Source organism: Tauraco erythrolophus, chromosome 6, assembly GCF_009769465.1.
Source record: "Tauraco erythrolophus isolate bTauEry1 chromosome 6, bTauEry1.pri, whole genome shotgun sequence".
Taxonomy (NCBI): Eukaryota; Metazoa; Chordata; class Aves; order Musophagiformes; family Musophagidae; genus Tauraco; species Tauraco erythrolophus.
The window spans coordinates 25,966,062-25,990,893 of NC_141470.1; the positions used below are offsets into that span (position 1 = coordinate 25,966,062).

Consider the following 24,832-nt stretch of genomic DNA (forward strand, 5'->3'; position numbering starts at 1 on the left):
GAACAATGATATGAGAAGATAAAGTAGCTCTGGGTGAGAAAGAAATTGTATTATCCAGTGGTGGAGCAAATGCCTTAAGTTTGCTAAAGTAACAGAATGGAAGAGCATCACTAGAAATTGTTCGGGTAGATATGTTGTAAACATCAAATAACCATAATTAACCATTTTAGGTGGAAGTATAAAATGCTCTGAGCTAACATTTAAGGAAGTCTTGAATAACGTTTAAATCTTAACACCAATGAAATGATGAAGAAATAGGATATTCTCCCATTCAGAAGCAGCACGTGCCCCAATCACCACCTACAATGATGTTGTTCTAGTCTCCTTCTGTTTCCTGTTTGAGTCAAACATAAGCTGTGGTGGAACCAGATTTGATCTCAGCCCTGCTGGGGGGGTGGGGATCAGCAAACTGCCCCGTCTGCATTTGAGTGCGTGTGTACAACAGTGATTCACACGTCAGTAACACTTCAGCACTAGATCTGCCCTTCATCACTTACCTATCTGCAAGGTTATTTTGAACAGCCACACATGACAACAAAAGTGTAACCTTACAAAGGGCAGAGATTACAAAAGAAATGTAGTTGTGGAAGCTTGAAAGGATGTGGATTTGTTTCGCTAAATATAACACTATTAGCTCAATTATCCTTAAGAGCAGCACCAAGGAAGCACAGAAAGCGGAACTTGTGGTAATGGCCACTTGTGTGTTATTGTTGTTATTGACAAAATCCCCAATTACTGTCCATCAACAGAATATTCAAATCTAGTTGCGTTTTTTTTTTTTTTCTTTATTAAGAGCTACATATTAGAACCTGACGTGTTTGAGGTAAGGACAGCTGAAAAGGTACTAAACATATACAAATTTGAGTATACTACTAAGAAAACTAAATAATAAATGTAAGTGACAACAAAACATTGCTAATAGGAATCTTCAGGTGAAACAACCCAAGTAAAGCAATGTTTGTCACATAAAAATACTTAAAATTCTTCAACCCAGGCATGTTGCTTATTTAGCCTGGACCAGATGCTTTCTGAGGTAAATAATGTTATGTTGATACAAATTTATTAGTAAGTTGTACTACCGAAAACAAGACGCCTGCATTTTTATGCAGCTAATAATGCTTGAAGCACTGTTTTCAGACTCATCCTAAGAAAATACACTCACCAGTCTTGATAATACATTATACGAGCTGCTAAAGTTTCTAACAGTGAGGCCAATAGGCATTGTTGACTGAGAACTTTGGACAATTTTATTTTCATACAATGGAGCAGCATAGCACAGTTTCACACAACTTTTAGCTGCACAAGGAATACAAAATCTGGCAGGAGTTGAACACTGCATATGTTAGGCTGGGTCACTGAAGGGCTAAAGGCAAGTCTCCCACCATCTGTCTGCGATGGTATTTTGGATGGAGAACGTCTGGCAATCACTGCAGCTCCCTCTGCATGACACTGGCTAATTGTAATGGTGACTGGATGGCCAGAACCCTGCTCCTGTGCCTTGGTCTCCCTCAGAGCAGCCTTACTTCCGGGCTGCTTCCTAGGGGTCTTTAGGTTTAATGTCTCTTACGGGGTTCTTATATGGCTGCGCAGCTATAGAAGGTGATGAGGAATTGATCCTTCCCTTAATTTTGGTGCCATTTCCCTGCAATCACCATTCAGGACAGCAGGTACATTTAAAAAGTGTCCTTGTAGGTACTGCTTTGAACTGCCACAGCCTGAGGGGAGAGTGTATATATATATCTTCAATGCATATATACATTTATGCCATTAAAGAGTTGTTTGGTATTGGTGATGTCACCAGTTCTGGCTGCACTTACAGGGTAAAGTGAGACCTGATCAGCTTTTGAAAGGAAGGATGTAGATGCCCAAGCCCCAGGAGGATGGGCTGGCCTAAGAAATAGGAGTGGCATGAGACGTCTGATGTAGTAAAACATGGAAGGTTCTAGGTCTAGTGAGGTTTAATTGGCTCGTGTTCGTTATTTGCTTTTTATTAATTAATTCTGAATTACTCTTCTAAGATGCCTAACCTCCCTGTGTATTATATGTTAGAGATCCAGGTCTCTAACCATAGGCTCAAGATGCGAGCTTAGGGACTACAGATCTTCAAATTAAGTTCTGGAACATTGGTCTTACAGGCATCAGCACTCTCTGCTGCCCTACTCTCGAGTCTTTTTTGGTGTGAAACTATGTGCAGCTTCTACAATACGTAGATGCTATCGTGTTAGTACCTTTAATTGTTTCTGAACGAGTGGTACTGTGTCTTAAGAAGGATGTTCAAATAGAAAAAAGATTGAAAGTTATAAATATTCCAGTACCTGCATTTTAGCAGCCACTCCCTCAGAAATAAAAAGTTTAACATAAATACGTAATTTCAAATCATGTTCAAGTGGGTTAGCTTCTGTATAAATAGACAGTTTGACTTTTCATTCAGCTCCAATGGAATAAATACGAACTAACAACAAATGTGTAAAAAGATGTCAGAAGTAGAACCAGAACCCAGGTCTGGAGTTTCTACCACTGATTCATAAGAACACTTCCTTTGTTCAAGTAAAAAATTTCTCTTTACATGCAACCAAAATTATCTGCATAAATTTCCAAGTAATTTGAACTGGCATATCCACATATTCCCATTACAAAGCAATAAAAAAGTGTTCTCAACTTTCAAGGCAAAGTTTTCGTGATGTAATTAGACTCGTTATTACAACGTACAACAAAAAAAAACAGTGATGATTTTGACACCATGTTTTCTACTTACTACATTAAAAAGCATTAATCTGCTGTTCTTCACAGGCATCCTATGTGACAACAGGAAGTAATTAATTAGTCATTAAACAAGACTACAGGATTTTGTTTTTTCTTGTTCTCCAGTATAACTGCTGAAACATTAAGATAAAAACTGTATCAGAACACCTTCCAGAATGAAAGGGTAGCCTCAAAACTATGCACCCTCTACAAACTGCTGATGAATAAAGGGTTAAACTTACGAGTGCTAAGTGCCCTGATTGCTGCTGACACTGGCAGGACAAAACAGGTGCATGTGTACTGTCAGCATCTGCAGCACCCTAAGGTGCATTTCACAGGTGTGCTAGGAACATCCTCTGTTGTTTTCCAAGCTACAATACAGTGCACGGTTAAGACACTATGAAACAAATATTACATGATTCTGAGTGAGTTTGCATTTAATATTTACAGCAGTCTCACAAAGCCTAATGTTTGTAGAAACTGAAATTTTTGCAATGAGAATAATGCAGTAAAAGATAACAGCAAATGCTGTTTACCTTCCATAGATACTCTACTTTTCTCCGTACTGTTCAGTTACGTCTTGGTAGCATCAGCAACAGATGATTCAGTATTAATTAGCATCTTATCCTGTTTAAGAGTGAAATGTTCTGGGTTTCTTTCTGTTTGTAACTACTTCGACAGAGTTAGAAATCTCTTCTGTTCTCATAGCATCAGACAGGAAACTAAGTTCATTGCACAGTGTCTCGTACCTGAAGGCCATCCGGATCTTGTGCAACATTTGTCTTTCGAATGTTCATTTCCTTCAGGCCCTTCTGTACAGTAATTCACCCCCAAGAACTTCTGCTTTTCCTGTGAACAGGAGTAAAAGTAAAAAGGAAGAAGTCAGTTCAACTGCTTTGATTTATTGTTATAACTCAGTATTTGTTCGTTGAATGACTCCAGTGCAAGTGAAAAGAGTGGCTTCAACCAGCTGGCCACTGAACTTTACCTCAGAGTCTTAAACCAGTTTTAGAGGCTTTTAAGGCCAAAGTTTATATATCAATTACTCCGCAGTGCCACTCAGTCTGGCTGGCTAAAACCCTTTGTGCTAGTGTTCAGTCTTCACTACTACATCTTCATGTAAGAAGTCAAAAAGAGGCTTAGGTTTCTTTTGTTAGTTAAAACAAACATTGCACAAGAGGAAAATTAGTAGTTGTCACTAGAGAATATCGGAAGAGAAACAACAGAATATACTTGTAAAGCCCCTTCACGTGCCAGCTCCTTGAGAGGCATGTTGAAAAGTGACATGGAAGAGAGGATGCTCTAAAATAAGACCTAGAGAAAGCCATGGATTTATAGAATTTTAAAGCCAAAAGAGGATTAAATCATGTAAGCTGGTAGCCTCTCCAAACCAGAATATTTCTGTAGTATATACCCTTCTCAAGCAAAAACATCTTGTGCTTATGACAGGCCATTTGTTTTTACTCAATGCAAGACATGAAGTATAAAATTACTGGCAGAGGGTATCACCCAAATAAAGGTTTGGGAGAAAAGCACAACTGAGTATAAACAGGCACCTGGTCTCTCTGCATGTTTTGGGAATTCCAAAACAAAACTGAGAGGAAAAAAGAAACATTAATACTTTTAATGTCAGACTGTCTAGCAGATAGTTTGTGAATATCGCAGGAAAGAGGACAGGGATGTGTACAAATACATAGAACATAGAATCATAGAATCATAGAATCATAGAATGGTTAGGGCTGGAAGGGACCTTCAAAGGCCATCTAGTCCAACCCCCCTGCAAGGAACAGGGATATCTCCAACTAGATCAGGTTGCTCAGGGCCTCATCCAACCGGGCCTTGAACGTCTCCAGGGACGGAGCATCCACCACCTCTCTGGGCAACCTGTTCCAGTGTTCTACACCTCTCATGGTAAAAACTTTTTCCTAATATCCAACCTGAATCTACCTCCCTCTATTTTAAAACCATTACCCCTTGTCCTATCACAACAGGCCCTCCTGAACAGCCTCTCCCCATCTTTACTGTAGGCCCCCTGAGGTACTGGAAGACCGCTATAAGGTCACCCCGGAGCCTCCCTTTCTCCAGGCTGAACAGCCCCAACTCTTTCAGCCTGTCCTCATAGGAAAGGTGCTCCAGCCCTCTTATCATCTTCGTGGCCCTCCTCTGGACCCTCTCCAACTGGTCCACGTCCTTCTTATGTTGGGGACTCCAGAACTTGGACGCAATACTCCAAGTGAGGTCTCACGAGGGCAGAGTAGAGGGGAGAATCACCTCCCTCGACTTGCTGGCCACGCTCCTCTTGATGCAGCCCAGGACGCGGTGGCCTTCTGGGCCGCAAGAGCACCTACTATTCAATTTTCAGACTATTGACTCCTCAGTTCCTACTTGCTCTAATATTCACAAAAGATATTTTTTTCTCCCGTGATTACCTTATCTGACAATCCGCTCTGTAGTACGCTGTTTCTTGCTATTTCACACAAGTCACAGGTACTTAGTTTCCACACCTGGGCTGCAATAGCATATTCTTCCATGAGAGCTTCCTGTATCACCAAAATACGTTTGACATTAAATTACATGTAATAAGATGTGAATGAGGATATGTACTCATTACTAATTAAGGAAATGGTACAATGCTCTTTAGATAGCTGTGAAAAATTAGAGGTTTAAGACTTTAACATCACAATTACCAATGAACAGAATTGTTTATTTCAAATTTCCCAAGGGCAGCGTTAAATAATTAATAGACACTGGGTATCCAGTTATCTTAGTCTAAGAAATTGCAGCCTGCAGTCCAGGTCCTTAGAGGCATTTATTAGCCAATTTCCAGTGAGATCCCAGGGTCTATAAACACCTTGGAGGATCTAGTCTTAGTGAGTATGTGCACAGGCAGATAGCAGGGCAATTTCTCACTTCTGACCTTGCGCACGAGGAGGCTGGGTCTGACTCTAGTGGGCTGTCACAGCTGAGGATCTTCCACAACTATGTGTAACCTGGCTGGTGCCGCGTTACATCCATGCAGAAAGCCCCCTAGAAGCTCTCTGTCTTTTCTAGCAGAGGCATGTCACAGGCCAGAAGCAAGCCTGGGTGGAGCACACCAGAGCTCAGCTTGTCCTCAGAACACAGACAGTTGAGCAACGTACAGGTCACTCTAAGGCACAGCATGACTCAGGTCAGTGCCAACAACAAAACTGGGGCATCAGAACCAGCGACCGGCATTTCCGTCCTGCCAGGCCACCCAAGGGATAGAATGTTTCAGTTCACTGAGCAAACAGCTTATACGTCATCGTCAGATTCCACATGGTGTTTTTGTAATGTACTCCCCCAGATTTATTAGTAAGGAAACTGGACTTTCCTGGCACTCTAGAGGATTGTTTATGAAGGCTCAACCTCCCTTCAGCCTCATCCTTCATTCTATACTTCAACAGCCAACACTGGAGAGGCAAGAGTACAAAGAACATAATTAGGAAATTAGACATTTCCCCCTGAAACCTAACAGTGAGTAGCAGACTGAGAATGAGGAAGAATAATGAATGAAGTGACGGAAAGACATGAAACTTTATATCCTAAGCGATGACATGAAATAGCTCTCAGGTCATTCTGGGCCCATGTGGTACTGTTGCCAGATTCAAAGACAGGTGCTTTTTGCAGTTCTTACCTTGGTATAATGAAACTGCATAGGGTCATCTGTGGAGAGGGAGACATGAAGTCCCTTGTGTAGAAATTCCCGTAGTGGATTTTTGAGTACTCCAGGAACAGGCTGTTGTTACTAAGTGGAGACATAGCAATGGGTATTTGTGCAAGATAATAGAGATACTGGAGGACAGGACTCTGCAAACAAAACACAATCAGCATTTAATGGTACAATGGAATAATGAAAAAAAAAAAGGATTTTGCTTGGATAAAAAGGAAACAGCACTACAGAGGGGGGACTAAGACAAAAAAAACCCTGAGGTTGACACTAAACTCTGACTTCTTTAGAAAATATTAGAAGTCTAAATTTTAAATGTTACTTATCTTTATAAAAATCATTTGCATTCTTCAACATATATGTCATCTTTATAAAATATGGTGACTAACATACTGTAGATTAGTAAATATCTATGATTATTAAGGGCACTGCATTTGATACTAACTGCATACCTTCCCCCAAAACCTGAAGGTCACAGGTAACAGATGTGAAGGAACTTCTAAGCAATGTGTTATTTTCAAAACTGCAGTCCAAGAGGTAAATTTTAGGAGCAGAAGAAGTTTTAATTTATTAAAAGTCATGCGTTGCTGTTGCACATAATATAAATAATCTGTGTTCACCTCATCTTTATTACTATTTCTGGCTTAGCCAACCTGTGCACCTAACAAGTGTCTTTATTATATTGTCTGCTGTGCCAGACAGGAGAGTGTGAAGAAAAGAATGCTTTGGTCATGTACAGCCTTATTCTGTCTGAGTCTAATTTTAGGAATTCCTGTTCTGAGCATAAGATCAGACATTATTTTAGGCCAAATTTTTCTTTGTTCTTGAATATGTTGAAAAAACACAGAGAGAATTTTCCAGCATTAACCACAAAATCCAACTTAGAAGAGAATTCTTTCAAAAAATTACAATAAACTCAGTGCAAGTCTGCCACCCACTGACCAATTACTTTAATTACAAAACGGTGGCCTGGGGATCCGTTGTGTGATGGTTTTTGTTAACTGATATACTGGGAATGATAACGTTTGCCCTGTCGTAACAATCAAGTTGTATATAAAATATTGCTGTGTTAAATTTCTTGATCAAGTGATCCCAGTTACTCTAGATATAAATAATAAAAGCCTTAATGAACTTTTGAATGAACCTTGAAGTACAGGGATGCCAGTCAGGGAAAATGACCTTTGTCCAAGTACAGAAGAAACTAGAGCTTTCCTTGCATTCTTATGGGACCTAAGCCAGAGAGTATTCGCAAGTCTAAGCGATTTTTCCATGTAATTTTAGCTCTGCTTGGAGTAACCAAAACAGGTGCTGCCAAGTCCTTGACATATCCAAACAGCTATCTTTCCTATAAGATATAGCCTTAAAATACTCACTTAGGAAAAGTGAATGTATTTTTGTAGCTTAAATAAGAAATAGGAAGTCCAGCTGAGCTATTTATTTCTGATAAAACTGAAGAGTTACCTGTGCCTTGCTAAGAAAATTAATTTTGGGCTGCTCAGATACAGTCAATTTGGTGACTGCTATTTGAACCATGACTGATGTCAAAGCAGATAGTGATTGGTTTAGGTGAGCAACCAAGCAATACCTTCTTCAAGAGCAATCCATGAGAAATGTTGTCTGCTGTCAGAAAGGCTGATACAAGGTGTGTGATAGACCCAGCTTCTCCACAGTGAGGTCGAAACAGAAAAGTACACATGCCTCTTTCCCTGAGGAGATTAAAGCAAGTTCCACTAACAAAAAGTGCACTGTTCTTAATCTATTTTGTACATAATTATCATGAATATGGGAATTAAAAAAAATAAACTAAAAGTTACACGTTCTCATACAGTTTGATGTGACATCTAATCAGGCCTACCTGTGGGCTGCTGTCAAAGGGTCAGGGCATGGAATGGATTGAGAGGAAAGCTCTTTCCACCACCTGACGTATTTGTGTCTTCCTTCTTCCTTCCTTCCCCAGTTACATCTCATTTAGCAATTGTTTAGCTACTGGGGAACAGTTATTGAACTGATTTCAGTTGAGGGAACTGGCAGATGGAAAGCTAGGTGAACCGATGCAACCTGTGGCCACATAATTCCTAGGTTCAAAATGAGGGAAGAAGTGGAAGCACATTGCCCAGAGTTAGCTAACACCACCTAGTGTGATGACAACCTGCCATATCACCAGGTTAAGTGTAGCATAAAACCACACCCTCAGTAGTACAGAGGTGATCTAGGAGTGTTAGTTATCACACTGGTCTTCACACTGTAATTTCAAGAACTATTTCATTTTTAATTATATAAAAATGGTGCTGGTTTTTAAATTATAATAGACCTTGTTTATACTGTGCAGACAAATGTCCCATAAGTATTTGGAGATGTTCAAAACAAAGAATTTCAACAAGGACTGCTACAGTATAAAGCAGTTTTAGGATGGATGTTTAGTAACGTTCCTGCTGAAAATGGATGTGAGGCATCCTTGCTGACTTCGCTAATACTGCTGAAAGTATAAACCAGTCTGTAACGGACTGGCTGTGGTGCCTCGAATGCTCAACATGTTTAACAGGGTCAACAGTTTACTGACTCATTGATGAATTGTGTCATCTCACCTAGCTGTAAAGAATATTTAATGATTAGCTAAGGAGATTTTCAAACTGTAGTTGAAATGATCTTGAGGTAAAGAAGGAATGCATAAGTTCTGACAGAATTTCTGTCTTTGGAAAAGAAAAAACATAGACTACAGAGAATCTAAAGGAAGTCAGGAGAAAGGGCTGACTTCTATATCTGTTGTACTGTGTCCTTTCCGTGATAGAACTAAAATTAACAACTAGGCCTGTTGGTTGCAGGTACAAGGTAATTTAAGGTGGATGTTTTTATTATGAGTTTTAATTCCATAGGGGTAGAGAAAGAAATGCTTGAGGTAGCAGTGGAAGAGAAGAAATAACATTTTGAATGCTAACTTGAATAAGAACTGTTAAAATGACAGATCTGTGTACCTCCTACAAGAAAATCCCGAAATGTTTTATGAACAGTAATGAACCAAATCCTTGCAAGGTGAGACACTGTGATATCAATGGATAACCTCACTGTGCCTGAATTTGAATCAGTTGTGCGGATCACTCCACGAGTCAGCCACAAAGTCAGGAACATAACTTCGAGTTGAATTTCAGGCTTTATTGAGCCTGATGCCAAAATCTGCTTTTAGAGTCACGATGTCACATTCAGTGTTGTACCTCCCTGCATTTCTTGCCTAGACATCGTTCTCAAGTCGCAAAACTGAATGAGCCAACGAGCATGTTAAAGTAAGTTAGCGAGATGTAATTAATGTGATGTAATGACACCCTGTAATTGTGTCCTCCTTTGTCTGTCTTTGATAAGCAGCAGCCCTTAAACCACCATTTCACAACATAACTTTGTATCTCTTAAATTACAAGGAGATAGCAAGCTACCAAGAGGTACATTGTATTTGGAAATCCACTGTGAATACAGGCAAAGGTCAACAAGTCAATTTTGTGGTTCTCTTCTTTTGCTTTGTTTGATACATTCAGGTTTAAGGAATTCACAAAACAAAAATCCACACAAACGTCAAACCAAGATGTTAAACTGATGTTTTATAATTTCTGAATATTTCATTTGAATTTATTTTGCAGTTAAATGTTTTCAAAATAACTCACACACTCCTCTTGACTCTTTAAAATAATTCAAGATAACCTTTGCTTCAAAAGATATATAATCTAGACACAGACTTAGATTGAGACCAAGATTATTGATTTTTCTTTCTGGAAGTTTGTAAAGAGAAAAATGACAACTTACCTCCTAAGGTTGTTTAGCAACATGATGTTCACATACATATAATATAAATAATAGCTGTATGGGGGATTCTTCTCACTGGTCCAGAGGTCAGGGTTAAGGCTCTTGTCAGAGAACATGTGGCCACTATGTTTGGATTCATCATCAACACTGTCAAAGCCAGTCACCTGATGTGAGAGAGATTCACAGAAATCAGTGTTCTCAAGAAGCAAACTTCAATGTTACTTTGGTAAGACTGGTTTGGCTGGGACAGAGTTAAGTTTTTCTTTTTAGCAGCTAGAAGAGCTCTATGTTTGGTTTTAGTCTGGGATTTACTACCAGAAGAATGTTGATGGCACACTGCTGTTTATAGTTGGCACTGAGACCTCAAGGACTTTTCAGCTTGACATGTTTTTGTCAGTGTGCAGGAGCACAACAGGCTGGGGGGGAGCATAGTCGGGACAGGGGGTCCACAACTTCCCTTACGATTTGAACTTAAGCCTTGGTATTAAGGGCTAAATTGGCAAATGAAGTATTCCATATCACACAACGTCATGCTCACTATATAGATGAGGGTTGACCAGAAAGAAGGGGTTTTTGCTCTTCCAGGGGCTCTCACTCTCTTTTCAGGCCTCTCGTTTATCCAGGATTGTGGTATCAGAACTTAACTGTTTTGGGACCATTAGTCCGGGACAGGACAGGTGGTGAGCAATTACACTGTGCATCACTTGTTTGTATATATTATTATCATTATACATATATATACTCATCATTATTATTATTATCATCATCATTATTAAATGTTCTTATGTCAACCCACAAGTCTGCTTCCCTTTTCCCCTTTAATTCTCTTCCCCAACCCCTGGAGGTAGGGGAGGGTGAGTGAGCGGTTGCGTGGTGTTTAGTTGTCAGCCGGGCTAAACCACATTACTGTTGCTTCAGGACTTGCTTGTACAAAGAAAACATCCAGTCCTCTTTCTTTGTTTCCTTCCTCATGCTAGCAGTGCTGTTGCTCTGCTCTCCTACCATACCATGCAGACAGTGGGAATCATGTTTCCTCGAAGGAATCATCACCTATTTTTTTCTTCTGAGACAAACATGAGGCCCAAGTGCACAAAAGCCTTCAGACTCCTATGGGGGGTGTAAGGCCTGTGAAACTCCCTCAGATCCAAATCATAATCCATTAAACTCATCTGTTTTGTTATTTGAAAAGCAGCTGAAGGCCAGGACGCTCCCAGGAAACCTCGGAGTTCTGACTTGGGGCATACTAAGAATGTCTCTCCTAAAAAATCATGTCCCAGCAGCTACATCCCCACCTCTCTCCTGAGCCCCGTCAGGATCTACACAATGCTTCCTTTCAGTTGACTCCCTTTTTGGAGGCCAGTCCCAGAGGCAAACTCAAAATACACATCCTGGATTAGGATGTTCCCTCCGCACAAGAACATGCAAACATTTTTTGGTCATTCTTTATAGAAAGATTACTGAAAGCACAAATAAATAGCTGTCGAGCTGTTTCATAGGAAATAAATGGCAACTATTTGGCAACAGGACCTTACTCAGGCTTTTGTTAATTTATGTCAAGGCTTTAAAATGGTACTACAAGTAATCTGTGGAGGTGAAAGCTTTTTGAGTGTCAGGAAACAGCTGTAGACAAACAAAATTTATCAGTAGGAGAGGATCCATTTCATGTGAGACAGAAAATCCCAACATACCTTACATATTTGAGGAAAAGGTGCAATTCTTTGTGGTCTTGGGATTGATTGTTGCTTCAAATAAAGGTACAAAGATGTTCTCCAACATCTTCCCAAAACTAGGCAGAATATTTTTTGACCTAAATATGTCACTGAAGGGGAAAAAATGTACACAGTTGTGACCATTGTTTAATCAGCTTATATTTTCCTCCACTTTCATATTTTCTGTTATTTATGCATATTCTACAGCTTCAGTTCTACCAAGATTCAGAAATTCAAAAGTTTTATGTCAGGGCAGGGATTGACTCTGTGCTGTTTCCTGCACTGCCTGGCACTCTGCTTCACTGAGGCTCTGCAGAAGCTCCCGAGTGCTCCAGAAGTACCCAGTATGCAGAGGTAGATGCTGTCTCGAGAACAGCAACCCTTTCCCTTACAGGAAGCCAGGTACTAATAGGGGAGATACGGAATTACCTCTCATGAAAGATTCTGTTTTCCAAAGTTATAACTACTCCAAATGAAAGTAGAATGTTCTGCTTTAGTGAGCCTCTCAGAAAAGAGGGACAGTACTTCAGTGTGTCATTAACTGCATGACGTAATGAAAGTGTTGACTCTACTATGTATGTAAGAAATTGCTACATAAGAAGTTAAAGGAAAGAGACTTTCTCCCTAACAAGACACACACTCTGGGGGATATATGTGACCATGACAGCTCTTTCTCTACTTAAATTCCAACTATGAAATTTCAAAACATGAAGCTCAGCTATTAAGGCTGATGAAATTACCATGGGAGACTGTACTACAATACACAGTATTAGAAACAAAGAACCATTAAGAAGTCCCAAAGGATGCTTAAAAATGAAGAGGAACTGGTACTGATTTAAGCTTGCAAATCAGCAATCTGGTTGCCTTTCCAAGTTCACTTAGTCACCGATCTCGAGCAAGTTTGATGATAACAGTTTTACAGAGCATTTTCTACTCCAATGTGGAATTCAAGAGTTGGTTTATTTTCATTACTAAATTGTATTTTAACTTGCTTTTGAATGTAGCTTAATTTCACCAAGTTGTAACTTTTGGTTTTAGAATCTTCAAATCTACAAATATTTCACAATAGTTTTGAATAGCTTCATAAAGAGTAGATTCAAACTCCATCTCCTGTCCTCCACCCCCAGCCTGTCAGGAAAATTGCAGCAATGGTCAAGAATAAATTTCCCAGGCTGTTGCATATAAACAGAACTACAGGACAGTTCATAAACCATCTAAAAAATATCAGAAATTAGAGCAAATCATTGGTATGATTTCAAACTATTAAAATTACCAAGAGCTCCTGGTTACTTACTAGATTCTGGGAACCTGAATTATCCAGCGCATATTAGGGGAATAAACTTTATGTTTGATGAACCATTTTGCCAAGTTCAGCCATTCATCTGGAGGACCGTCCATAAATGGATAAGCGGGGTTCTGTGTACTGGTATTTACTTTCTTCCAGTTCACGGGCTACTTCCTATTAAGTAATAAATATTTTTGCTTTAATATGGACACTGACGATCATTTACAGCTAGTAGTATGTTTATCATTGTATTATCTCTGACCAGACATAACTCTGTATTGTCACCCTTAAAAGATAAAGGGAATCTCTCGTCTATTGATCCATTATTTTATTTTAGGCATCTAAATATTCTATTCTCCTCCTTCCCTAGCAGCTACCACTAGCCAACCACATCCTAACAAATTATTAAGCCAGTGAATTGCCCCTTGGCTGCTCCCCATTAGTTTGAAACTGCACACAACTGTGCTTTGAACCACACACAGGTTATGCGTATGAGTTTCTAACTCATAAAATTATTTAGAAAACAGCAGTGGCTGACTTCCCAGAAGTCTTTCTCTGAGGAATTGCTAGATCAAGCCCAATACTTGGCATCACTTAACCAAGTTAAGCTCTAAATACGATTATGACATCACAAATCTTTTACAAACCTTCATTTCTCTACAGCTGGAAAAGCTTGAAACTTATTTACCTTTACCATACGAGCAAAATATTCACCACAATATAGTTTTCAGTTTTCAAATACAAGTCCCTCAGCTCACTGGCACCAACTGGATTGTACTTGGAATTGAATTTGTCAAATCGATGAAATGTTTGACGACCCTGGAGAAGGAAAAAACCCAAACAACCATGGTTTTAAGTACACACAATAGTTTATGAATTAAATTGCCTAGCAATAAAATACCCAGAAAAGAAAAAGCCTATGCGAACTTATTTCAAACATGCGAAGTAATGCATGAGTTCAGATTCTCATTTCTACAGCAAAAACTGTAGAAACCAGAATTTCACACTTAGAAAACTTAGCTTTTTCTCTTTTATTTTGTCATTTTAATAGACTTACTGCATGGACATCTAAAGAGTCTACAGTGAGGTCATAAGGGTCCATGTGAAGGCTTTCGAAGACTTGCTTTAAAGTCATCTTCTTGCCTTTTTTCTCTGCAACAATCCTGTTGGGCTCCGTTTGATACGTGTGCTTAATAAACCTCAACAAGTGTTTCTGGTTCATGCAAGCAGCAGCGTGGATATGAGTATCAACCTGAAATCCAAACAAGGTTGTTCATGCTCATCATCTATATACATAAATTTAAATTAGCGAAGTATCTATGTCAGTGACAACAACTAAAGCCTTCTAAAATATTCCTTAAGTAACAAATGGATTAGTGCCTAAGCAAGTCAAAATGTTTCAGAACCCTGAGATTGTGGGTTTAGAGGAATTATTCAATAAGCAGGACAATAATCAAAATAGTCTGCAATTAATAGTTTCCTATTAAAATAAGAACATTTTCAAGTGCCAATCACAGAACCTGGGTTCAGATTAAATTTGATACTTCCTTAAAGGACACCCTGATCCTTTAGTATCCTTTTATTTCATCCATGAATCAATGATGTCTTTCTAGTCACAGACTGTAGTTATAACCCTCCTGTCAGACTGAAAGGACCTGAGAATTCTCGGCCATTTGCAAAAGCATGTCATTTTTGTATTTCAACCACCTGAAACATCTTAGGTCGCTAGAACTACAGAATGTAAATGTGAGAGATTTTGTCACTATTTTTTCTAGGTTTAATTATAATACAGCAAGTCATAATGCTGACAGATTTTTTCAGTGTCTTCAGATCTCTTCACACACTAAGGGAAGTGCAAGCTTCACAGAAGGGCTGAGAGTACTGCAGTTTTTTATTGAAGTCCCATTTAAAAAAAAAAAACAAACCTGACAAGAACCAAATGGTTTCCACAGGTATGCTTTTCTTTTGCTCAGAAGCTTGCACTGCTATTTGAGCAGGCTATATTAGAACACAATCCAAAAAAACAACCAATGAGATCTGGGGTTGGTTTGTTGATCTAATTTTCCCTTCAGTACGTGCAATTCCTTAGGTGCCTCCAGCAGGTATGTAAAATGAATCCGTTGCAGTTTCTTGCAGTCAAGGGTTTATTATCTTAAGTATACAGATAAAGAATAGAAGAAAACCAGGTATATTCCCCAACTTCCGCTTGTTTGAAAGGCAGGTAATACTAATTGCAGTTCCTAAGAACCAAGTACCTGAACGGGAAGAATAAGCCTTAGCTAGGACAGTGGTCTTCAGGAATCTAAGAGCCCAGCAATATCCTGTGTGTGGAGCAGCGGAGCTGCTGCTCCAGGGTCCATTTGCTTTGAATTTCCTTGAGAAATTCAAACTGAACAACAAAACAGCCTAATGCATGTCCTAGGTAAAACAATGAAATTACTCTACCAACAAATTCCTATCAATTTAAAACCAAACCAAACCACTGTTCTGATTAGATTTCACAGTTGACACCTAATGAGCACAACAGCCCTGGGGACGGCTTGACAGCCTCTGAAATTGCTTTCAAGTCCAGATTGCCGAACCGTAGTAGAAGCAGTTTTGGCTCACCCAGAAGCCACAGTGCTGCAGCCTGGCTGCTAAGCTGCTCATTTTCGTCCAGCCAGGTCCTACCTGGAACAGGGATGGCCATGAGCACAGGGTGCGCTCAGAAGCAATCGCCAGCTTTCACTATTTCTAACATCTGCTTTGTGCACCAACTGCCTGGTACTGGAGACAAGTCTTACAAGACCAACCAGCAGAATAGTTCTGCAGAAGGAGTAGGAAGCAAGACAGTCAGTTGGTAATACAAGTTTCAAGATGATGTATAGCGGGGACAGGATGGTTCAGATAGTAAGTCTAAAAAGCTGCACATTGCACTGTCCTATATGTTGGTAGGAGATGGTTTGAAATCCTTTAAGTAACACTTTATCATGAAGTCTTATGTGAAAGTGTAGTGGAAAGGGCTGCTGTAACTCCTCACACAGAGTACGAAAGGAGCTTCACAGCAGAAATACAAAATAATCTTGCTTCTGCACAACACTGGTAACGTAGCTGTCAGAATGCACCCACTTTTGCTGTCTACAGTTAAAGGTTTAAAAAAAACCCAAATACTGACAACATTCCAAGAAATGTCACAAAAGGAAATAGGAGCTGGAAAAGCCCACACTGCCATGTGACTGTAAAAATAAAACTTATTTGGCTTTTCAAGGTGCAGTTTGAGAGTTGATTTGATCAACTTTACACAGGCATTTATACATCCAAAAAAGACCATGAGGCAGAGAGGGGGCTTTTCAATCTCACAAGCAGTGATGTAAAAAGATCCAAAGGTTGGATGCTGAGATTAGATACAAGTTTCTAAAGATACTTACTATGTTGGAACAGTTTGAACCCACTGCACTGTGCTTTTTAGGATGCAAGTAACAAGCATTCACAGTGACACACTCCCAACAAGAGCTGCATAGCCTGTATGCAGGAAGTCATGCTAAAAGGAATTCTCAGATAAACCAACTACAAGGAGTCACTGAACCTACATCTCTGCAAGGACTCTCATCCAGGACTCTTCTACTGTCCAGGAAACTGCAAACACAGACATGTACAACATGAGACCAGTGCATTCCCCTTTGTGTAGTGACTCTGCAGCTTTCAGATTCCACCAACAGAAGTAGCTGATGTCCTGATCTGCTTTCAAAGATCAGTAGGAAATAGATCACAGGGCACCTGAACGAGTAACAGCCATACTACTGCCACATAAACCTCAGCTTATGCTACGACATACAGTCCTCAGAAACGCCACTGTTTTACTTGGCACATGCAGCCATTTAACTTGTAGTTTATACGTACAAAAGTTGTCGCAATCTTCTAAGGATAAATCTATCTCCACGTGATTGTTAGTAGCTTCACTAAAGACCAGGACATAAACTGAATCCTAAAGATTAACATTTAAGTGTTAATCACTGCCTAGTTCAAATATGCTAGACACTTTAAATGAAAATGCCAGAAACAGTACTGTCTCGAAGTACACAACCTGAAGTACGTTACTAACGTACAGTAAGCAGTGCTATGTCTAAACCAGTAAAAACCAGTAAAAACAGGTTGTAAACATAAAAAATGTATTATTACACTCTCAGAGTGCTTGTGTAGGCATCTGAACCCAAGTGCATCATATATATGCTTACTCAGGCTAATAAGTGTCTTCTGTTTTAGAAACAAATATTGTTTACTACAAACTCTTCCTGGAGCAATGAAATACTACGCACTACTAGGCTTGGTCAACTTACATGGGAGAGTGAAGTTAACAGTTAATAGATGCCTTATAAGCTCTAAACATTCAGGAAAAGCAAGTCAAAAGCATAGAATACCAGGTGTAGGGAACCTAAATAAGTGTAGTTTATTGAATTTCTCAATGCACTAGTTCCAGTGGTGGCTCAGCTACTGGAATTAATGAGTTCTGAAAAAAAAAAAACAAAACACAACAAGAAAACAGAACACTTCCTCTTTATGTAAACCAACATGAATTCACTACTGTTAGGAGGGCGAGGACAGAAAGCAAGGAGACATTTTGTTTCTCTTGTTTGTTTGTTTGTTTGTATGCAGAGATCACATAACCCTAGTAACTGCATCTCATTTAAAGTCCTGCTCTCCTTTGCCTCAAGTGTGCCTCTGAATTCAGTAAGCTTCTATGAAATCCTCTCCAGTCCCCGCAACCACATCACACTGAGCTCTATAGCTGAGCTGAGCACGTCAGGCTTATTCTCTGAGAACAAAGATTTTACTTTTTTTCCCCTCCTACCTCTCCCTAAATATTTTTCTTTCCCAAGAGTAAAAACACTTTCCTGGAGTCTCTTTCATGATTTTTCCAGACAATATGCAGTACTTTGGCTACCTTTTTTAACTACCTAGAATATTTCAACCCTTAGGTAAGCAGCAACTTTAGCAACAACAAAAGTCTTACAGAGTATCACACAGTTTTTCTTTCATTATTTTTCAGAAGCAATGCAACTTTTTGGAAGGTTTTAATGACTTGAGCTTTGACCTGCCATAGCACATAATTAATTAGTGTGTATGCTTTTGTACATTTTCACAATTGAGGGTGGCATCGTATCTAAACGAAGCATCTAATCATAAGAATCCTTAGACATAGCTTATACGGTCTGATTTGGTTCAGGATTTTTTTGCTATTAATATTATCGTTGTTATTATTACTATTATTTGAAATGTTATCATGCTAAGAAATTGTTACTAATTCCATTCTTATTTATTATGACAGGCACCTACTAAAAGAATTTGAATAGACTGAGTTCATGTAACAGTGACAAATGCCCCCTTTGCCTCCTCCCTACCCCCCAAAAAGACAAAATCAGTCCCATTTATTATTTTATTATTTGTTATTATTTTGTTCTTCATACAAACGTGAAGCAAGCTGAGGCTTTTCCGGGCCATGAGTAACAAGCCCTGACCACAAGGTCTGTTTGCAAACACTCTATTTGCATTTTCAAATTTGTTACAATGCCACTCCAGCCCAATTCCCCCTTAGCGGAAAAAACCTCGGCTGTATGCCTTTAGCCAAATTTCCTGTTGCAGTTCTTATTCTCCCCTCCTCCCAGCAGGAACCTTTTACTCAAGGCCACATTAATCTTCAGTGAAAAGAAGAAACACAAAGACTTACAGAAGCCTATCTTGGAACATTGAATACGCCTTCAGTGAACTCACCTTTTAACAAATGAAAACAATGGTTAACACAAAGGTTTCCTTAATTCCTTTAATTCCATCATCTCTTTCAAGCAGTGGTGGACATCGGTTTTCTTTCAATTAAAGGCTGGTAGAATTCCCTTCACTCAGTAGTTCTCCATGTAACGAAGCCAGCCTGTCTTCCTCTGCACTTTCTCAGTTCAGACTAGCTTTTTCCTTTCCTTATTGACCTGACCACCCATGCCATTCATCTGCAGGGTTTGTCAATGACTTCTCTGTCAAGTAGCAAGGTGAGTGTCAGTCTCTTCTCCCAGGTAACAGGTGATAGAACAAGAGGAAATGGCCTCAAGTTGCACCAGGGGAGGTTTAGTTTGGGCATTAGGAAAAATTTCTTCACCGGAAGGGTAGTCCAGCATTGGAACAGGCTGCCCAGGAATACCCTGGAGGTATTTAAAAGGCATGTAGATGTGGTGCTTAGGACATGGTTTAGTGGCAGTGTTAGGTCAATGTTTGGACTTGATGATCTTCAAGGTCTCTTCCAACCTAAACGATTCTATGATTCTGTGTACAACTTAGAGCTTGAAGGAGTTCCCATTGCCCTTCAAATCATGTCTCACCAGCACCAATTTCCCTAAGCCACACTGCCTCCATCATCTTCCTGCATTGCTTCTCTTTCTTTCCACTGTCTCTCAAATATCCACAAAATATCTATCTCAGATCTATTTTATGGATGCTTATCTGTGCACATCAGAAATCGAGTGGTGCACTGAATTAGGCATATGCTCTAGATTCAGAGCAGTAAGTGATAAATACAGCAGAACAAATGCCAAGGGCAGCTCTTTTAATGATATTAAGCTTTTCCAGTGCATAGACTAGTAGCATCCACAGCTGCAAGCTACCTGATCTTCTAAACGCACACACTTCAACTCGTAAATACTTCTACCCCAATAGCTAAGAGCTTCATGAACTTTACACTGAATCCTCTGCAGCCTTTACTTCAATGCTGGATTGAAGGAAAATCAATCCATATGCCACTGCAAGATTCCCTGCTCACTGCTGTATTCACACTGCATCAGCTTTTCAGACAGGATGCAACAGCTTTATACAATGAGCTTGATTCTTTCCTTCCAGCTCTGTAACAGGTATAAGAGGCAGAAAACCCAAAATACTGTGGCCTAGGGTAGCACAGGAATGCTCCTGGCAGCTGAAATAGTCCCTATAGCTGGGCAGAGCCCTTCAGGAGCTTGTCTAATTCATGCTTATGGCATCCAGAGCAACCCAGAAACCAGAAATCCTTGTGTCCCCAGCTTCTCGTTTGGCTGTACTCATTGCAAAATGCACAGAATCAAACAATATAATGTTTGTATTCACACGAATACAGAAATACACTGCTGTGAAGAAAAACAAATTTCTTTTTCTGTCCTTTGAATTACTAAAATAAAGGAGAGAGGAAAAGCTTTCTTTATGGTCTTTATACAACTTTTGCATTATAATGATTGATAGCTTTCTACCTGATCATTACTTTGTGCTCACTTACAAGACTGAGGGTAGACAATAAGAATTTACCTCAGTATCTCTGCAAGACAGGAGGGGAGAGGTAGCATGCACGGTGCTCTGAAAGCACAAAATACAACTTTGCTGCCAGTTAACAGTGGTAAGCCACCATTACATGGAATGCTAACAGAGATGCACAGAGGCGTTCCTGTCCTTTGATGCTAACTCATTAAGTCTTCTCATTCACTATCATTTTTGGTTTATGCAATGAAATTTAATTTCATCAGCAAAGTCAGTAAGTAGCTACTGGGGAAAAACAAACAAAACAAAACAAAACTTCAGAATAAATCAAAGTTCAGGGAAGTTAAGGTATGGATTCACCGTTCACTCATCAGGCTTTTAATCATACATTTAAAAATCAAACATCTTCTCATTTCATTCAGTATTTTGTGAGATCTTGTGAGTATATAGTATAAAACCCCACTCTAACTTCCTTTCTCAGAAATAGCAAGTGATATTTCAACCCTGTTGTCACAAGCAAAAGCTAGAATTTACTTCCTTTTTGTCTAGTCTAACCAATACTCTAAAATTAAAAAAAAAAAAGAGTTGCAATGATCTAGACTAAATTGTATGTCACAGCAGCAACCAGCTATTGCAACATATTCAGCAGGGCTGTGTAAGCTACTCCAGAAACTGCATTCTTCTGTGCACAGTGACCCTGCCTGAGCCAAAGGTCTACTGCCACACAAGGCTGGGCATCTCAGCTAATGAATTTGTAGGCAGAATAAGATGTGTTAAAGTCACTGCTATGACATATCCTCAGGTTTGGTTTGCTGACACACTGAAATAATGGCTAAAGAGAGAAAGAATATGGAGGGAGGCTTAGGCTGTCATTTTTTCATCTTTAGAAAACTATATCAAAGATATTTGCAGTGAAGGGCACCTACCAATGCAGTACATAGATATATTTCATAAAAGTAGCAAATATATGTTAGGTAAACAAATATCTTGGCTTCGCCTTTTTTTTTTAAAAAAAAAAAAAAAGACAACTTCCCCCCTAGAAAGAACAACAGAGACAAGCCAAAGTTCCAATAACAAGAATGGCTCCAAGACCGAGAAGGCATAGTAAATGCCTCCTGCAATTAGCAACATCTTAATAAAGGTAAAATAATATTCAGGTGTAACTGAAGGTGTATTTCAGCTAAAAAAACTGAACTATCGGCTCCAAATTACCTGAGGCTGTTGGGCACAGTGGTCTACTGGAAGCCCCACTCAAAAAAACTCATGTACTTGCTTTAGAAGGCAAGACACCCTAGCACACAAAGGCGAAAACTTAAGTTCTGAGTTTGTGTGCTGTAGAGCTAAACTCTTATTACTTAATTTCATCCTTAATGCAGCAACCCAGGAGTTATGTGGAGAATCTGTGTTGACTGCACTTTGCTATGCATCAGCTGCAGAACGTGGGAGAGCCCTGCTGATGGCAGGCTCAAGAGTCTTCTCCACAGTTAGCATTCTCCTACACAGTTGTCCACTTCCAGTGGGGAGCCAAGTGGAGCCAGCCACACTGTCTTACCACCTGTGGATTCTTGTCTATCTAGAGAAACATTTGTCTGGTTATTAAAGGGCAATTTGCCAGTTCCAGCTTGATCAGTGCAAAACATGTCTTTGACTGCATTCTGGTTAAGTGCCATGTGTAATACACACATATACATTTCCCTTATTTAACAGGAGCCTTATCTTGGGATTTATTAAATAGGTGAGCTCACTAGAGGAAAACTATTAAATCAGGATAAAAAGCAGGGAAGGGGCAGGGAGAAGGGGAAAAAAAGAGCAATAACCTTTGATTGTCACACCAGCAAATAATGCTGGCCACATTTCTAAATGCAGTAATACATGTTCACTGATGGACCTTGCCACTATATTCATAACTGTTTTAATTTTGGCATTTTCCATCAGTTACTTTGGCTCTTTGCTCTCTAAGCAAAGAGATCATACCAGGATCTCCACACTACTGTCTGAGGGATGTAATAGACAACTTCAGTAACAGCTCTTTTGGGAGGTGAATCTTATGGCTTGCTTTCCCTATGAGCAGTACACACTGTTTAGGATTGACTAACAGACATCCTGAAAATATAAGCCTTAGAAGTGTCTGTTTGACATTACAAGTTTCACTGCTGATACTGTTATTAGGGAGGAAGCACTTACGGAAGTTACAGATCCAAACATTACTTGGGTTAGCAAGACATAGGGAAAACAGGAGTATTTTGGGGCTTACAGGAACTCTATCTACAACACAGTTTACTTGCCATAGAAGGTGCTTCATAAAAATGCTACGTGTAAGCTTGCTTCATAAAAACACTACTTCAAGCAAGATTAACTCTATTCAGAAAGAATTTTTAAAGCAATAACTAGCAGTAGGAATCGTCTCTGCCAGAGAAGAGCAAGCTTGTTCCGCTCTCTCGAATGTGGGTATTGCCATTTTGTGCTTTTGAACATGAACCCACTTGTAGATTGGGTTATTTAATAGCAAATAATTAGAAAATAATTAAGAGACATTGAACATTTGCTTTTGAATCAACAGTTGAACTTAGCAAGTACAATCCTGTTAAGTAGAGCTTCTCAGTAATCACATTGTCTAGGCAGTTACCTGCTCCACACCTCTGTCCTTCGCACCTCTCAGTCGCCATGTGTTTTATTATTAACCTCTCTGTCAGCTGGTGAAGTGTTTTATCTGAACGTGTCACGGAGTAAATATCTTGTCCAGGGTTATGCAAGAAATCTGTCAAGTTAGGAGCAGAGTCTACCACTTGACTCCTGCTTGAGGACCTAATGTATCCTAATATATCCTCTCATCCATACACTTAACAGATAAAAGTGTGAAATTCATTAGAATTTACCTAACAACTCATCTGCTTCTAGCCCTGTGATAGACAGGATTCATGAAACACTTTTGTTCAGCAGAATTTGTATTTGACAGTTTATTACTGTAACAGTAGCAAACAGTCAGTACCAGCACACTGGACACTACAGGGAAATGCCAAAGGGACTTTCTGATGTACTAGCAAACCAAAACATAATAAGGATTAAAGTATTGATCTAAGTTACAAAGTTACAAAATAAGGACTACCTCTTCCAGTTGGATCTAGAAACAATGCAAAATGGATCTGAAGTGGTTAAAACCACCAGCAACAATTACTGCTTTGTGAAGAAATCTCACCTATCAAACTGAAGCATTATCTCTCCAGTAACTTCCTCTTAACTTCAGGAAAAGGAAGCAAACGAAGCAGCATAACACTGTTGCGTCCATGCTTTGAACTGAACAAAGCTCCCTTGTGTGTGAGTATGTCAGGAAATTAAATCAGCTCCTTGATTCCCCTACCTGTCTCCTAATTACATCCCAGTGTATCTAAGTGCTAAGAATATAACTCAAGTAACAGACTTTTTACTTAATATTTCACAGACATTTTTTACTGATACTGATGGCAGCATGAACCCTCAGTTCAGTTTCTGTGAGAGGTCTTTGTTCTTTTGACATGTATTTAAACACGTATTTTCCATATGAAGTGAAATTTTTGTCCAAAATCTATGCAGCTCTTCTTGCTGCTGTCTAGTATAACTTACCTACATGAAAGCTGGAAAATGCACTTGACTATCTTTAAGTGAATTAATTAAACTTAATTAACCATCCATGTCGATATTTTTATTCATCATCCAAGTGAGCTTCATTTGATTGACTCTGTTTCACTCCGTTAAAGCAATCTACGTATGATTTAGCTGCTTTGATTCCGAATAAGTAAACAGATGAGTTTAGCATAATCCATTTAACCCATTTACATTCAAGTTAATTTTCCTGGAGTGTTCCCATGTATAAAAATGTTAATATTTGTAAAATATCATATTTCAATTGAGTGGTATGCACACACCACTTCATGCGTATCATCTACACCTCACACAAGAAAAGCAAAATTACTGGAACTCCTACTAAAAACAATGTCATGCTTTTAATCCTTTTCACACTTACCTTTCTCACATTATAAAAGTCTCGATGGGGATTACTCTTTAGTTCTTTAAATTCCGACATTTCATTTAACATCTCATGTAAACTAAATTTAGATTCTAAAAAGTTAAGCCTCCGATGACAATATGTTTTTCTGTAAAAGAAAATACGAAAATTAACTGTAACTTAAAACTATTTGTATTTCAAGTTTATAAAGAACTGAAAAGTTTTCCCAGTAAAAACAAATAATTTCTTTTATGATGACCAAGACCAATCCATTCTTATCTTGTTAACAAATAGACAAGTCAATATGCAATGATTTCAGACCAGCATTATTAGTGAAACCTCAAACAGAACTCTACGTAACCACGTTATGCCCTTTAAATTGTCCAAGTATTGTT

At 39.1% G+C, this 24,832-nt stretch overlaps 1 protein-coding gene across 1 annotated transcript in view; it reads right to left on the minus strand.

Annotated features, from left to right (window-relative positions):
- Positions 1–1,155: 1,155 nt before the first annotated feature.
- AMPD3 (adenosine monophosphate deaminase 3) overlaps positions 1,156–24,832 on the minus strand; it is a 34,762-nt gene continuing 11,085 nt past the window's right edge. The window contains 16 exon segments of the mRNA XM_086613584.1: positions 1,156–3,508; positions 3,510–3,533; positions 3,535–3,591; positions 5,172–5,282; positions 6,398–6,483; positions 6,486–6,570; positions 8,016–8,136; positions 10,220–10,383; positions 11,913–11,944; positions 11,947–12,038; positions 13,223–13,311; positions 13,313–13,387; positions 13,902–13,930; positions 13,933–14,032; positions 14,271–14,465; positions 24,456–24,585. Coding sequence (XP_086469710.1) covers positions 3,374–3,508; positions 3,510–3,533; positions 3,535–3,591; positions 5,172–5,282; positions 6,398–6,483; positions 6,486–6,570; positions 8,016–8,136; positions 10,220–10,383; positions 11,913–11,944; positions 11,947–12,038; positions 13,223–13,311; positions 13,313–13,387; positions 13,902–13,930; positions 13,933–14,032; positions 14,271–14,465; positions 24,456–24,585 — 1,525 coding nt within the window. The 3' untranslated portion in view covers positions 1,156–3,373.